This window comes from Falco biarmicus, chromosome 2, assembly GCF_023638135.1.
Source record: "Falco biarmicus isolate bFalBia1 chromosome 2, bFalBia1.pri, whole genome shotgun sequence".
NCBI lineage: Eukaryota > Metazoa > Chordata > Aves > Falconiformes > Falconidae > Falco > Falco biarmicus.
The window spans coordinates 68,841,271-68,859,021 of NC_079289.1; the positions used below are offsets into that span (position 1 = coordinate 68,841,271).

A 17,751-nucleotide genomic window follows, 5' to 3' on the forward strand; every position below is an offset into this window, starting at 1 on the left:
TCACAGTAACATTTCTGGAAAAAGTACTGTGACTATTTCAATAACTAGATCTCCTACTAGCAATGTTACAGGTGTTCTCCAGTAAATATCATCCAAAAAATAAAAATTGTTTGGGGAAAATCATTAATATTTATAAATACATATTTATTAATATTTTTCTATAATTTTCATTGCTGTTTTAGTTTGACAGACATTTTAAGCAGATAAAAAAGAAGATGTCTTCTGCTGCTGATATTTTATTTTGATGGAAGTTAACTGTGCAAAGGAGCTTTTAGGTTGCATACTTAAATTTTCCCTGACACAGTCCAGCTAGCAGTATTGTAAAATCTGTGTTCCTGGTTTAGAAAAAAAGTATAAATTTCACCTTTCTTCTTAGCCACTTCTCTAAAACAGACAAAGTTTTTTCCAATTTTCCTCAAAAGTATAATACAGGAGACTTAACCAGGGACCATCTTTCTGAAATACATCAGTGTGTTAGTGAAATACATTTGTCAAAAATTCTAGTATTTCTGTTAGAACAAAGAAGGAAGTTTTCAGGTTACCTCCAGTAAAAAGGTGGTTCTTCTTGACATCTGCAGCTGCATGGGAATCACAGTAGCACAGGGAAAAACTATGTAACAGGCACCAAAGAGGTGACATAGATCTTTTTTACTTATTTAGAAACAGCTTCAGTGGAGATTTAAGGATTATAAAATGCAAACGTGTTTGACTGAGAGTTATTTTCTCTGGGAGGGGAGCTGGTGGCTTACCTACATGCATTATGTTGACAAACATTCTTAAAGTCTCTCTTCCATTAGGGGTTAGACTCTTTTTGAGTGCCTTGTCATCAGGGCCTTGACAGTGTAACTGTCTCTAAATCCATTAATTAGTGAAAGAATATCTTAGCTATCGAGTGATTTATTATATGAAATCAATAGTCCATTGAGGACATGTTTTTCCACAGCCTTTTCCAGGGCTGCTTAGCAACCACCCCCATAAACCAAGTCCACCAGAGGCATTATACCTTCCTCATATGGGCACTTTAATGGCAGCAATTTAGTTGCGCAGGTCTGAACTTTGCTACGCTCCCTTAGGGCCCTTACGATGGGAACTGTTTGGTCTGTGCAGCTCGGTTTTTTAATTGGAAAGGGTTGAGGAAAGGGCACAGGTACCAGCAGCCACCTAGTTCTCCAGAACGTGAGGAGTGGCAGAAGCAGCAGGCCGCACGGCTACAGGTGCAGAGCACAAAGGAAGGAGCATAGCTATATTTTTAATCTTCAAAAGCAGCCCCATGGAGAACGCAGCAGCAAAGCTGAGCCTGAGTTTGTGGCACAGAGCGGAGACAGCTGGCACTGAACGCAGTGATCAGCTCTGCTTTGTCGGGGTCTCCTGCGGCTGCAAGCAGAAGCTTCCACCTGGCAGCACTCGTTGCAGTTATTCCAGCATGAAGCCCTGAGGGAGCAACGTGTTGTTGCTTCTGCAGATTATGGGCAACGGCCTCCCCAGAGCCAGAGCTAATCTGGGTATCAGAGTAATTGCACCTGTGTGAACACTCTCCCGAAGACTTCTCCTAAGGCCTTCCCCAGCTGGCTGATATGCAGACAGGCACTTCTTCTCTCCGTGAGTAAGCATCTCTAGCAGGTTCAGCCAGGAAGCTCTGAGAGAGCATTTTGTGCCTTATACCAAGTAACAGAGAGGCCTTTGCAGTGCTGCAGGGCATCAGCATTAAATGTCATCCTGAAGAACAGAAAAGGGACCTGCCGTCAGCTCCTGCAGGAGGGCTAAGTGATGTTTCTAGCTCCAGAGGGACACTTGCAACCCAGGAAGGCTAATAACGCACGATGTTAATTTTTGCAATTACTTGAAAGTAAACTGCACTTCTGTTCATAAACCAGGCAAGATCGAGAGGAGCTGCCCAGAGAGGGGTTGTGCTTTTTTCCTTTCTTTCACTACTTGTGTTCTAGGTGATCTGGGTATCGCTAGAAAATGACATTGTTGGGCACATTTGCTGGAAACCCAGAACCAGAGATGACAGACCGGTCTCCATCTCTGAAGGATTAGAACAATTTAATTGTTTAATCGCTAAGCAACATGTTTAATGTTTAAACTGTAAATTCTCTCTTTAGCTCATTCTGCACCAGGACACTTAGTCATTGAATGATTTCTGAGGCTGTGTCCCCACACTGGCTGTCAAAAGTAGCCACTGTTCTCCAGCCTGGCACCTGTCATTGCCATGAATACAGAAATACTGATTTAAATGTTTAACTTTTGTGGGAAAAAAAGTTAATGACTAAAAGAATGCCTCCAGTTTCAGCCTTACAATGCCATCATGACCAACAATGAGAATTTTCTTTTGAAAGCAGAGTTTGATAGGTTTATAAACATATTTTTGAATGATTTCCCTTGAGGTCAAATGTTGGAGCTGGTGACTGGAGTGATTCCTTTAGTTCTATAGTCTATATTAACAACTCTGGCAAACCTCTGTTTGTAAGCAGCAAGGTAAAGGCTAACCCAGTCCTAGAGTCCTGGGAGGTCTTCTGATAAGCTACATTTCCTACTCCCTCTTTGTCAGTAGATTAATGGCACTAACGTGTTGAATAAATGCTGCTTTCAAAAATGCTGAGGGGTTGTTGTTTTTTCCCAAAATCAAGTTTCGGTTACAATTTTTTTCAAGCTGTTTTGAAGCAAGCAAAAAATGCACTGAGACTTGCTCTATCTTGAATCAAATAAACTGCTATCTTATTCTCTCCTACCATGACCAGTTCCTCTGGTCCAGGAGCTTTCTTCTCTGTACTTGCACTCAGCTCATGAGCACAGCCTGAAGTCTGCTTCCCCCTTCACCAACGAGCTGGTTTGTACAGGCACGGCAGGTTAGATTTAGGCCCTTGATAAGGGCTTTTCTAAGAGGAATCAGATCTTCAGGAGGAGTCTAGAAATGCTTACTTAGGTGCCCTACAGAACATCATCCTGTAGTCAGTGATGCAGGTCAGTTTATAACCAGAAGCTGGAGTTGCTATGCATATGTGGGTACTATAGGGAACTCGTCACCCTATGGCCCCTTCCTCACTTGCCCCTTTGTTTCTGACACTGTCTTGTCTCCCGCCTTTACACCAAGAACTCACCTGTAAAATATGAATACACGCACCCTGTGCTTGCTCAGTCAGAGCTGACCAGTACTGGTCATCACTGAGCCAAGAGGAACCATCCTTTAACAAGGGCATAAAAAACTACCTTAGATCCTCCACAATCCTCAAAACTGACTCTCTGTCTTGAGTGAAGCTAGACATACCCCACTGAAGGCAGGGAAGCGTTCCTGACAGCTGAAGCAGAAGCAGCCCTAATAAAAAGATGGCGTTTTGCAGTTTGAGTTGCAAGGCAGTTTGTGAATTGCTGCAGTGGTCAGTCAAAGAATTAACTGCCTGTATGATAATACTGTGTATGCAGGGGTTAAATAGTGAGCTTATGTTATGCAGAAAAAGAATAAACCTAAAGTAGGTGGCGTTTTCTATATGCTATGTATAACTTTCTGTTAAGATTCAGAAATACACGTTGTATGTCAGAAGTTGATGAATTCTCACTTCTTTTCAGTGGCTTTAGTTTATGTTTTGCTTATCTCTTCCCAGTTTCCCTTATTTCTTATTTCTCTTTATCCAGCCTACTCACTGAAGATAATTGGCCATTGCTTGCACCTCTTACGTCACCCTATTTTCACTGCAGAAGGTTAATAAACGCTTGCAGAATCTTTTAACTGTTGATCTCAGTTGCTTGGCTTTATGACCAGTAGACAGCCAGTGTGAACCTAAGTTTTCCACTTGACTTGGTGGAAGTTTAGCTTTAAATTTTACACAGAATGTTACATATGGCTTGTTTTCAATAAAAATCAGTCAAGTTCATTGTTGTTCCAAAGTCATGTGTAAAAATAAACCTTCCTCACCTCTTCACGTAATCCTGTCCTTGGGAAAGTTAGCACAGAACAATCAGGTGAGAAATTAATGAAAATCATTCATTCATTCAAGAAGAAATATCATGGGAAAGTCCCCACGCCCCGTTGCTGCATAAAGATAAAGTGTGTTTGAGAAAATACAGTCAGTGAGCCTGTGAGAGTTAAAAGAAAGCCTTTGGTTTGAAGTTCCCTGTAGGGACCATAAACATAGAGTCAAAAGAACTGTGGCTCTTAAACTCTGCCTCTCCGGTCTGGAAATAAAGAGTAGGGCATTCAGCTGCATATGAACCGCCCTGCCTCTAACCTGCAGCCCAAATTTTAGCGCTTCCTAAGTGGAATAGCATCAGTGTGGGGAGTTAACAGAGCCTCAGTCTAAAATACTCAGTGGTGCAGTGGTTAGAGCGAGCAGCAGCCAAGCATCAAAATCCTTTGTTTTATAGAAAGAGCTTTCTCTTGATCTCAGCGATGATATGGCTGAACCCCATGCCTCATTTAACTGTCCAAAAGAGTGTAAAGAAAATGAACAATATTTTCATTAACAGAGTTTTCCAAATAAAAAAAAGAAAAGTAATAGGGCAAATTACTAATATAAAACTTTTTAAAGAGTTTTAATGCCATTTTAAGTTGGAAAGATGGATACAGGAGCTTTCAGGAATGGAAAATGTGGACACTTCATTGGGAAGCTTCCAAATGAGTCGAAAATTTTTATTAACAAACTAATAGTCGCTGGCTGTTATAGAAACAAGCTAGACACATCGGCATCATAAGTAAGATGGCAAATTTTCTTTGTCTCAGTGAAATGACTTCAGTTAATTTTAACAGCATTTGATAAACTTCTTAAATGCAAGACACACACAACTTATACCGCTGGAAAGATCTGATGAACCCTTTCAGTGGCCACAGTCCTTTGGTGATCATCAGTGTCACTTGACTTCCATACTGTCTGTATCTACCTATATTCTGGGTTTGATTATACTGGCATACTAAGAGTTCAGGAAAGAACAATTTTGCTGCTCCTGCATGGTCTAACAGCCAACCTTTTACATGTGTGTGTGTATATATATATATTTTATATCTATACATTTACACATGCAAATATATGTCTAATTTTACATATATTTTATATATCTCCATGTAATTAGCTCTGATCAACAGTCCTACATATTAAATAATTTCTCACTTTCTTCATGAATGCAGCTATTGCAACTGGAATCTGCTCCTGTATTTTTAAATCATTTCAGCTAGGCATAAATCCCAAGCATTTACAAGTTATAAAAAAAAGCAGTAGGATTTGATTCCACAAATACATATGGGGATCACAATGTGAGCATACTTTTTAAACAGAGAAAAGGCTGCACAGGGAATAAAAGAACAAACAAACCAAAAAAACCCATGAAAACCATTTTAATAAGCATAGCAGGAAAGTGTGGAGGAATGGTAAAGTGCCTTCTGATGCCTACAAAAAAGAAATCTAGTCACAGAAGCCATGTCAAGATAGCATTACTATATTAAGAAAATTGTATCAATTTACTTATATTTTAGCCTCTCTCTGACTGCTTTCTTGTGCAACTGTCTTTCTTGGAACATTACATCATGGAAAAAAAGGGTGAAGCAATTATGTTCACAGCCATTAACTACTGGTATTTTTTTTTAGTTTCTCCTGTGTGACACACCATTTACATCTCTTAAGGAAGGAACATACTGCCAAAAATCAGAATTAGCAAAATTTCTAGCAGGATTGGGTAAGGGGTTATTATCTCTTGATACACAGAGCTAAGTAAATCCCATTTTCCATTTGCAGACACCTTGGAAAATGCCAGGAAAATAATAATGCTCGCTCTGAGGAGAGGAACAGAGGCTGCATATCCGTCCTGTGCAATCAACCTCTGCTTGTGTTGTGGTGAAGTAAGTTTGTCACATAAGCAGTTTGGTTCTCATCTCAGCTAGACCAGCCTGTTGGTGACAGTCCTGTAGTGGCAGCAGAAACGATCCCACAATGTTTGAAATAAACCAGAGCAGCTAGTTATCTGAAAAACCTCAGAGAGGACAGAGGAATCAGCCTGACCTGTGTTTTCTATTGTAGAAGTCAAATGCCTTAAAACTTGAAGCTGCATGAATTCCAGCAGTGAGGAACTAACAAAATTTTGACCGTACATGTAGTCCAGCTCTGGCAGCAGGATTCCCAATCCAGCTGAGGGCAATACACATGTGGGCAGATACGTTCTTGGGGAAAAACGGCTGGCTGCCTTAGATGAACATGGGCACAGGGCTCATGGTACAGATGATGATACAGCTGTTCCGGTTCTGGAAATTGCTTTTTTAGAGCTAATGCAAGTATGTTGCTGGGTACAAAACTACAGTAAAAAGTATCAGCACGCTTTTAACAGCTGCTCACAAGCTCAGCCCTAGCACCATATAAAATGTGCACAGGAGCTGCTCATAGGAAGATCAAAATCTATTAAAATCCCTTCAACTCCTCAGTAAAATATAGTTGTTTTTTTTTTTTTTTTTTCAGGATGGCTCATCTGTCCTTTAGCAATGGCACCTGAGCTCCTGGTAGGGCTCCTGGAAAGCAGCAAGCACTTCACAAGGGCCTGCTTGCTGCTTCCCAGTACAGGTCCATCAGTCACTGCCTGTAGATGCTGCCTCTTACAGCTGAGCATGAAAGGAGCCCCGGGCTGATAAAATGGTGCAGACAGCTGAAGCCAGATGTGGTAGATTCCAACACCTCACTTGTCCTGCTGCTGCTATTAAAATCACAGGCCAAGCTGAGCAAGGTGCTTTCTCCCTCATTGTTCACTGTGGTGGGATATGAGGTTTGATCATTGCTAAAAGCCTTGTAGCTGTGTGCACTTTTGAGGTCTTCTCCAAGTGACTACCCACAAGAGGGGAAAGGAGCCATGGATGAAAGGTTGGACTAGACGATCTCCAGAGGTCTCTTCTCAACCATTCTATGATTCTGTGGTGAGAAGGGATTTTACCTGTCAGCTCTGCAGTGGTTGCTACTCTGGGAGCTTTTGATGAAGCCTTCTCTCCTGGGATTGAGCCTCAGGTTTGTCCCACCTGCAGCGTGTTAAAACAGGATGAGCTCAGAGATGCAAATTGCCAAAATCACCATGGTCAAAAGAATGGCAGGTTCAGATGCAGTTTTTGGAAACAGGCATAATTGTTAGGGTTCAGAGCTGGCACTGAGAAGTTGGCTTCTAACTCAGGAGGTCACTCAAACTCTGGGCTTGGACTGTCCGATTTACCCTGAGAATTCATGCCTGAATGCTTCTGTGTGAGGCCAAAACCAGAAAGTATGTAAGTCTCCTCACTGTAAAAAATCAAGCAATTGACCCAACCAGCAATTACTGCAGGATCCAGATAATCTCCACATACACAGAGGAGGAGAAGTTTGGGGCTGCTTGAAAGAGAAAATCCTGCCTTGTTGAACTCAGTTGCAAAAAAATCCAAATCCAAATATGATTTCACCCTGTATTATACTTTTGCCAGTGCGGAGATTTTTGGTTATAGATAAGGATCAGCCAGGGTTTATTGCAAAGTTTATTTTGTAGTAAGTCTGTAGCAGCAATTAAAGTTCCAAAACAGTTTTCACATACTAGTAATTTAAAGAAAAGTACATCTCTGAAGATGTAATTTTCCATTTTTAATCTCCATCCAAAGATATTCTTTAACTTTGAGCAAATTCCTGTCAAACAGTTATAATTGTATGAAAAAAGATACTTTTCCAGATGTAAAAAAAGATGACTGCTGACTTTTTCCTTTCTCTTCTATAAGATAAGCCAAAAAAGCTGACCTCTGAAGACTTGTACATAAATAACAACTCAGGAACTTGTTCGTAAATGCACTGTAAGATTAAACTGGAAAAGAACTAAATTATAAAGCTTGAATGCTGGGTAATAAGAATGCACAATAGAAAAAAGGTAATAAGGTATTTTGATTCATTTTGTGTCACAACCTGCTTCCATACCTGAGGAAGCAAAGCTAATACATGTGGAACTGAGGCTCAGCTTTAGCACAGATATCAGAGCATGGGTGGCTTCAGCCTCCAGTGTAAAAGCTGTATCTACAATAATACAAGTGTTCATTTTAGAATTATGTCAAGCGGCCTAAAAAATAATAATTGTCCTATCACAAGGTAAGCTCGGCAGAAAATCATTCTTCATTATATAGAGCGGTTCTATGTGCTATTCTAGTATAGAATTAATTTACTTAATTTATAAACCCTCCCAAGAATAGACACTTTTCTTGGGTTATCTTTAGACTAGTAAGTGGGTACCATGTAGAAGTCTTTGTAGGATGCTAAATATATTGAGACAAATAGATCATTAATCTAACCTACCACCCAGCTGTACTTCCCATCCTGACCACTCTCCACAAAAAATAGTCAGATTCATTCAGAGCGAAAAAAACTCAGACATAATTTCCCAGAAATCAATGAAGATCTTCACCAGCATCATTAATTATATATATGGAAGATGCATCAATACTTTCTTCATGCTTGACAGCATGAAGTTCTCAAATAGGTAGCTATAATATTTGGCTTTGCTGTGAAATGTGTATAAGATGCCATAACATTTACGGTATCTATGACACATGCAAACCAGGATTGACTTTAATACTTTCCATTTTGTGTGTCTTTATGTTCTTAGACTGGCAGATTAAGTACACCTCTAATATCTGGTTAATGATATCTTAGTGCACTGATCCATTATTTCATTTTCTGATTTTATCTGTATCATAATAAGATATTTCTTTGCTTACAACTTTTCATCCTTTTTTCTTACAGAATTTACTTGTCTTTTTTCCCCCTCCTTATGCTTGCAGAAATTATTCTCTAGAAAGCCTGAGCAAGGATACCACAGTGGATACCAGTAAAGTGTCATTACCAATATCCATTTGTCTCTTGTGAGAAGGATATTTGAGGATCAGAAGGACAGCAGTAGTTCTGCAAAGTATACTAAAAATAAAATTTCTCAGGCTCTGGTGGAGGCATCAACAAATTAAAATACCTGAATGAGGAAAACTCCCAGCTTTGTGATCATGGTGAGACCTGCCATAACATTGGACATAGAAGGAAAAAGATACTAATCTGTATTGCTGTGGCTCCTAGAAAAGCCAAACAGTGTGGGTACCAGTTGTTTACTGGGCAGCTTGGAAACATAAAATAACTTTAACAGTACAAAGCCCTGACCCTCATTTATGCTTCTGTTTAATACTGACTAGTCCTCAGCAAAGGCACAAGTCTGAAAAACATAAGGACACAATACCTCCATTTCCACAAGCTACTTAGTGCTTAATGGAAGTTTTCTTACTAATTTCAATAACTTTAATTGTACAGGATCAACCCTTAATGCTTGGCTTTACTGAGACTACTCCCAACCTTGAAGTTAAGCATTAAGGTCCAGATCCTTGTGGGTATTTACGTGTTTAATTATTTTCCTGGATCAGAACTAGCCCATAAAGGCATGTTCCAAATTCTTGGTCATAAAGGCATGACAGTTCCTAGATAATTCTCTCTGCCACAGGCAGCCCGCCAACTGGAAAGCTTCTTTGTCTCAAAACTTAAAGAATACCGTGTGTCAGGCTGGCACAGCCAACTAGTCACTAAATTCAGATCACGTAATACATACAGGCATGGTGTTTTCTTTTGGTGATACAAACCCCTGGAATGCAGTATAGCACTTCAAAAAACCACATCTCCTCTAGTGTGCTATGTACTCTGTCTTCATGCCAACAGGTTTTAATTTCACACGAAAAAAGGAACAAAATGTCTAAAAATAGTTTTTAAAAGGAAAGTATCCTGATAAGGATTCTGACTTCAATGGGTGTTGTGAAATAGTCTTTTTCAAACGCAACTTGAAAGCTCCCTCTTAGCACAGTCTGCTTTTGGTCCAATTTAGTCCTGGCAGAGGATTTGAATGTGTCACTTTTCGTTGAGGGCTCTTTAAATACATTGCTTAATTCCATCAACAGAGGTCACTGCAGCTCTTTTTCTCTTTGGTGAAAGCATACCTTTTCCAGCAGATAAAGCAGAATTAATGCTCTCATATAGCAGAGTATTAGTTTATCCATTAGAGACTGGTACAAGAAAATTTACACTTAGGGGGAGGCTGGGGAAAAAACCCACCACAATACTAATAAATACTAATACTAATAACAATAACAATAACAATAATACTAACGTTAATAATAAAGTAATGATGATGATGATGGTGATGATGATGATAATTATCATCATCATCATCATAATAGAGGTATTTTGAGCTTTGGAACTTAACCTAATTCATGCAGACTTGTTTATAGTGATATTTTGAACTTTCTTGCTACATTTATCTGTCTTTGCACTACCTAGGAACAAGTCCTGTAAATCTGGTCTTGGCACCAGCTGTTATATCTGCTCTGCAGTGCATAGTAAATCAGTATCAGGCATTTTTGCATTAGGGAACAATAAGAATAAAGCTCCTGAAAGACCTCCTTCAAATTGCTAAGACTTGATTAACAAATTTGTCAGCAGTCATCACTTTCATTTGAATCTGTGTTTGCATACTTATGAAAATTATGGGGAAAATTTTTGGGATATTTATCAAGAGGAATTCAAGCCAAAGGGTCCATTTGAGCCAGCAGTAATGTGAGCCTTGCAATTTGCTATTGCCATTACAGCAGATTGAGCCAAATACACTTGCAGACAGAGAGCTCTTTAGAAATAAACAGGATACAGAAGTTGTACACAGTGAGATGTTGTTAAAAAAATAACTATATATATATAAAACCTTTTTATGTGTACATGCAGAAATAGCTTAATTTATTGAAGGGGGGAAAGAAAATGGAAGAGAAGCAACTTCCAAGAGTTTCCGTTCCAGGTTCCAAGGAAAAAGTATATTTGCTACAGTTATTCACTTCTTAAAAGCCCTCTCAATATTACAAAGTTTTTGTAACTATGCAAAACATGCAGAACATATGTAGTTTTTTGAAAGGAACAACAGCGAATGTTCCAGGGGAAAATGAGTGATGAATGACATCTTTTTTACATTACATATGTTTTATACATATATCTTAAATATGGCAAAATTTTATGATGTGTTTTAGGACACTGAGTGTTTGTAAACAGAAGGTCCTGATGCCTGTCTCGAAGCAACGAACAAACAACGCGATTTCTGTGTGGATTTTTCCATTTTTGTGGTGAGAACTGGATGAACAGTTTCAGCTTGTTCTTTTGATCCTGTCTGTAGGTTTCAGTCACCTGAAAGCCTAAGGGAAGTAAAGGTAGACTTGAGGTCAAGGGACCAGGGTCTCATGTTCAGTTCCTGGCAGCCTTCCTGTGTTACGTGTACACAGGCTCATTTGCTTTGTGCAAGTTTCACTACTTTTCACGTGGGGTTTTAACACTGGCCTAATTCTCAGGATGCCTTCTCTCTGAATTGTCTGTGCCTTGTGTTCACACAGCACCTGTAAGACACTGTGCACCACTGCGAGTATTACCAATGTTAATCACCATGCAATATTGAAACTGAATATATTTGGGCATCTGGCTTTCATTTATAAATTTTTTTCTCAATAAAGACATGAATAAATCTAGCTAGAGAGCTATAGGTTTTGTTCCAAGGTACCTTTAAAAAATTAGAGCCTTTTTATTTTGACATCTGCACATTACTCACTATTTTCACTCCTTATCACTGCTGATAATAAGGCAGAACAAGGAGCAAATGGTGTTAGACCAGTATCAACTAATGAGTCTAAATTAACACCCAACATACATACCAGCAAAAAAAGCAGTTTAACTTTGAGTCTCTTTTATGATAATTTTGCATATAGCAGAATAAGTTATTGAAGGGAAAGCATGGAGCAGATCTCTAATGATTCGACCTGTGTTTGTATGTGTAAAAGGCATGTTGCAGATGACTAATACCTGTGCCCCCAGCTCACTGTGGCTGCTCTTGACAGATGCTTCTTTCTTCCTAGCTTGCTCCCACAAGGGTAGAAAAAAGTCAAGGATGATGTTCAGTTTGGATGTCTACTCCTGACCAGCTGTTCACTATTTGTGTGGCTGCAGTCTGCCCAGCCAAAGAAAGGAAACTCTGAAAATCAGTTTGGCATAGTTTTCTTCAGTCCATGTCTCATTTCCTATGATTGAAATGTAACAGAAACTAAGTTTTTTTCCAGGAGGAAGGGTGGACCAGAAGTAAACAAGAACCAATATTAACTTTTGAAATTTCACACCTATAAAACCAAAGCAGGAAAGAAAAAGGAGTTTCACTTGTGATTAACATTGAGACAGATTCTCAAAAGGAAATAAATTAGGTAGCTTACCACAATAGATTTTCAGTCCTCTTAACTGGTTCAGAATATTACTCATGTTACCTTACACATCTAATTTTAAGGTTCTTAAGTACAGTGAGTTTGACAAAACAATAAATGTAATTGTCCTACCTAAAAAGCAAACAAAATATGAAGATAAGGTAATCTGTTTTCCCACTCTTAATGTTTGTGTTTTATCCATATACATAAATAGAAAATTAGAAAAAGCACCTATGAAGAAAGGAAGCTTGGAAATATTTGTTATATTTTCTGGAGTCTCCCACAGGCTTTTAAATAGTAGTTTCCATTCATACATGACCATAAAATATGAGTTTTCAGGGTCTAATCACTGCAGGAAAAACCTTGAAAGTATCAGTTCTCAAAACCAACGTACCAGCAAGAAAATAAGAATAATTTCACAATTATGTTCACCTTCTTAACTTAAGTAATGGGTTTTATCCATAGCAATTCAGTGATTTCCCCTGCAGATATCACTGGTCCTCTTTCTCTGACTATGTCCCTTGTAAAATTAAGCCGTCCTTCTGGCACTGAATGTGGTCATGGTTACTTCCTCTCTACCAGGCTCTCCAGCCTGAAACTCTGACCTACTTTTCTGAATCTCATATAACCTTCCTTAATTGCTCTAAACACATCCAAACTTACTTTTGCCTTTTAAGTTGTCCTACTTTCTTGGCCCACACACAACAGCAGTAAATCAGTTTACCTAGAGCCCCCACCAGGGCACTTGCTCTTTTCCATCTGTTAAAACTTCTCTCTGGCTTTGATAGACACACGGCTGCTCCACTCACTTGAGTTTCAAACCACGCTATGAGGCGAATTATCCCCCCTGCTTCTACACTCCTTCGCTGATGTTCTCCCCTAGTGTGACACACAAACTGCTTTTAGGTCCTTCATAGCATCTTTCCCTGTCATGTTTGCTGGCATTACCATGTAGCCAGCATGTTGTTTCCCCAGGTGTTGTAGGTGTTGTACAGACAGCAGCATCAGCCCTCACTACACAGTCACAGACATTCCCAGTGGCACCATTTCCCCTGGGAGAAGGACCAGTCAGTGCCTTCTTTTGGTGCAATGTTAACTGGTATTTCTGGAGGTCACAGCTTGGACTCTCCCTGCACTAGCTGCTATTGTGTCCTGATTGCTGCTGGTCCCCTGGTTGCCGCATGCTCTATGGTAACCTCTCTGAGGAAGAGATTTTCCTTTTACTACACGTTCCTACTTGCCTGGCATATTAGTTAAAGGGTAACAGCAAGCACAACAGGATCCAACAGTTAATCACACCACACAATAAATACAAAAGTATTGCCTGTTGCTCACAATGTACTATTGACCTTGATAACTCCCTCCCCTTTTCTGCAATATTCTGTTTGATAACTGTTGCTTTTACTATTAAAATATTCTATTATGACTGTTCTTATTTGTCTTTTTTTCCTCATTGGTTACCCAGTTCTGTTCAAATGTATCTCCTATTTTCTCTGCTATGAAAAGTACAGGTTATTCATCATTATTCCTTGCTGAAACTCACCTGTCCTGCACTATCCCCCTGCCCCAAGGACATAGTCTTAAATCCCTGAGTTCTTATTTCCTCTCTGGATTTTAAATAATTCTTTAACCTTCTGGGCATGAGTTTCCTGTGCCAGCTCACCTTAAATGAGAGCACAATTGAAATTCCCCGGTAAATAGCACTGTACCAGTCAAAAAAAAAAAATCTTGAATTGACTTCCCTTTGCAAATTATCAGCACAAGTTTCCTGGATGTGACCCAGGTTAAGGAGTTTAAGAATGCCCACACACATGAAGACTTAAATCCACCAGCAGCAGATTTAAATTCATGCCCTAAACCAGTTCAGAGCACCTATAGATAGTGAAACATTGCTGTAGTTACTGCTATTTAAAACATAAGCAATGCACTTCTTTAAGGAGAACTCTTTTGTCTGTAAGTATGAAATACCCATGAAAACAAACAAACAGTGCAACTTTATATATTAGAGCATACTTCATACAGCATCTGCAGCATTGCTTCTTGGCTGATGGCCAGCAAAACCATTAAGAGCAATTAATGGCACAGAAGGAAATTTTCTTCCAGTAGTATTTTCTAATTGCTAGGAAATAAAACTAAAAATAGAATTTACAAGTTTGGAGGCCAGACTACAAAAGCTGGGAAAGTTCTATTCTAGATGCTCTATAGCTTTATACTCTGAAGTTCTGGCTCACTGATTTCATCAGTGGAAAGATTAGGAATGAACCAAAAGAGGCAGATTCAACTCCAGTTATGCAGTATATTTATTCGTATTTTAGAAAGAATTATTTTTCTCTAGTTCTGATATAAATGGTCATTAGAAATTGAATGCTTTTCTCCCTACCTACAATGGGTAATTAAATAAATGCTGCACAAATTTTATAATATTTAATAAAGAATTTGGGAGTCAATTTTAAGCATGTCTGTCAACCATACCCTGACCAAACTGCATGGACTCCTCTTTTTCATGATGTATGTCTAGTCCCTTTCCATACCACTCTAGACATCACATTAACCTTCCTGATTTCGCACAGTTTGTATCTGTCCAGTGTCCCCCAGACAACCCATTTACTAAATCTTCTAAAAGAGGAAATGCTGAATGTGCAGCTCTCAGTAATTCCTCTGTTTAATCTCTCTCCTGAGTCTCCCTTTGAAGATGAGACACTATCCCTTCGTCACCCTCCTCTCAGATTTCCTTTTCCCCTTCGTCGTTGTCCCCAAAAATTGCCTCCAGTCCACATCTTCCGCTAGCCATTTTTGAAGATCCCACCCCCTTCCGACTCTGCAATGCAGCAGCAGGTCCCACACCTCCATCACCCAACTCCATACACCTATGTCAGCTCTGTGGCCTAAGGACTATGTCATGCAGGTGATGATTTTGCCCTCAATTAAATTTCAGGTGGCAATTTGTGCAATTTAAGACCTGATTTTGTATGCTAACTCTTTTTCTTAAAATAATTTTTTCAGTGAGACTTATGATATGTCAATATAACTTGCTATAGAATTGAGATCTGGCACAAGGCTTTTGTTTAAAAACTACATGTAGCCCTTCCTCTTTTGGTGAAGATGGGTTTATTTGTTGATATTCAGGTACATAACTATGGCACTTCTTATTCAGTGTTGGTACAAAAGCCAGATCCTACCTTCTTTTAATAACGTGCCACTGCTTTCATAAAAGGAAGCTGTAAAATTTCTCTGGCACAATGAGGAAATGCAAACAGAACTTAAGTTTCATAAAGCTTTGTACAGTTTCAGTGCAGATGATTCATTATGACCTGCTAAACACAGAAGCTGCAAACATGAGAAATGGGAGGAAAGGGGTTTTATTTTTTTCCTCTGGTGGTGTTTTTGATTTTTTTTTAGTTTAGATGCTACCTGTCCTGAATCAGAAATCCGTTGTAAGAAATGTGAAGTCATAACTCACACCTGAAAGCTTTCTCTGGACTAGGACATACAAGCACTTAACAGTAATACAAAAAAGAAAAACATAAAGGTAGCACTGCTATCTTGAATTCTTACCTCTCTAACTCTTACAGTAGCATTTACAGACCTCTAGTTGGGCAGATAAGCAAGCTCTGAGTGGAGGAGAGAGAGGGAAACTTGAAGAAAACATGATTGAACTTGGTGCATTTCTCAGCTGTAGATTTGAGTTTAGTGCAGCTGCAAGGGTGGGCTAATGGGCTTTTGGACTCCAGTCATCCTTTTGGATAAAATCAGCTCACCTGTAGTTTCAAGACAGATGACAGTGGCAATGATGCTGCCATTTTGCAGAAAAGAGCTCCACCAGAAGAACTAGGTGTCTAGAGCTTTAGGCTTTATCCATAATGACTCAAGACCATAGCTACTTTCTTCTCCTACCACTAGGGAGACGCACCATTGAGACTGGAGCATGGGTGCACAGAGCCAGTTGGAAGCGAGCTCAGTGGGAAGGTCGGGAGGTCACTGGCTCCAAAGCATGTCCCCCTGGTTATTTCTTTTTTTAGCAAATGTATCTCTATATAACATATAGGCAGACATCCTACAAAAAGCTGGGTACAAAACACAGGGCCTCTCTTTCCTGGCTAGCCATCAGGCTACAAAGTTAGGCTCCCTTTATCTTTTCTCCTAGTTTCTTGCTTCCTATCTGCAGTGCTGGTCCAGCTTCAGTGTGAAGACTAGTCTACCGATCTGGGCACCGTCTAGCAAGGTGGAGTGATGAATGAAGGTTAGATGCTCTACAGTGAAGCTTCCCACTTGCTGAACCACAAGAATATTATGTACATTCTTGCCGTCCCCCATTTGCAAATAGAAGGCACCCTGACAGCACCCCTGCATGAAGAGTCCTCTGGACTTCTACATACCAGGATGCCTCTTTTATTCATCCAAAGCAACTGTAGGTGGGTCATAAGTACCTGCATGTTGAAACTGGTTGAAGTAGCAGGAGTAATGGACCACCACAGTAACTGACGTCAAGCACTTTTGCAGAGCTAAAACCCGAGATGCCAAGCGATTCCCAAGTGCTGAAAATGTCCACTAAAAATCCTTTTGACTTAAGTACTTGTTTAGGCATCTTCACTGACATTTAGCTGTCCTAAATTGCCTTTTTGGTTTTTAACTGTTTCCTGGAATATCTCAGCTTCTCTGAGGTCAAAATCTGTAGGCAAGTTGCAGTTACCAGTCTGGACACTCAAGTCCCAAACATGTCCTTTGGTGTTTCTTTCTCCTGGGTGCAGGCCATAGAACAGAACAGAGGAAGGCAATATCAGCTTCCGCCCATAGCATTGCATGTGCCCAACTACTGTAATTTAAATCTATGTCCAAACCTCTACAAAGATCATGCTCCCCTCTTTCCTGCAGTGTTTTGTTGGAAAGAAAGCTTGATATAAACATACAAGAATGTGTGTCTTCTCCGAGCCACTAAGTACCTTGATACAGCACTTTAAAGTGATATGAGAACAAATGCAGTGGTCCCAAAAGGAAAATTGTGGTTTGGTTCATATAAAAGCTTTGTTATTTTCTCTGAAGCTGTTCACAAAGGGCCCTAGAGATACAAACATTGCTCTTCTCTGCTCCTCATATGTCTAATGGCCTGGCTGGTGCCATTGTTTCTGTCTCTTCTTCTGACTCATACTCCTCTACTTCTGCCACAGCAAATCGAGACTTTGGCATTAGAGCTCGATTGTCTGCTCTAGTGAAACGATGCCGGCTGATTGAATTTCCTCTTCGATTTGACAGATTGGATGGGCCTGCTCGTCTATCCAAGTGTGCCATTGGAATCAGCTCTTCCTGGTGGTGCTTTGCTTCAAGTGGCCGTAGTCGAGGCTGGGGTCTGAACATTCCTGGGAATGCAGCATCAGAGCCACTTCTGTGGTGATCTGAAGAAAAATAGACAAAAATTCCATATTTTGAGGAAAAGAGAAACACCATGGTATTGGCAAGGACAGTTAAAGGGTATTCAATACAATACAGCATTATGGTTTTAAACCCTGGAACCAAAGCATTTTAAATAATTA

At 39.7% G+C, this 17,751-nt stretch overlaps 1 protein-coding gene across 2 annotated transcripts in view; it reads right to left on the reverse strand.

Moving 5' to 3' along the window:
* Positions 1-10,725: 10,725 nt before the first annotated feature.
* Positions 10,726-17,751, reverse strand: part of SLC9A4 (solute carrier family 9 member A4) — a 45,208-nt gene continuing 38,182 nt past the window's right edge. For both annotated transcript variants that reach the window (XM_056327854.1, XM_056327855.1), the window contains one exon: positions 10,726-17,613. In XM_056327854.1, coding sequence (XP_056183829.1) covers positions 17,312-17,613 — 302 coding nt within the window. In that variant the 3' untranslated portion in view covers positions 10,726-17,311. The remainder of the gene's footprint in view (positions 17,614-17,751) is intronic.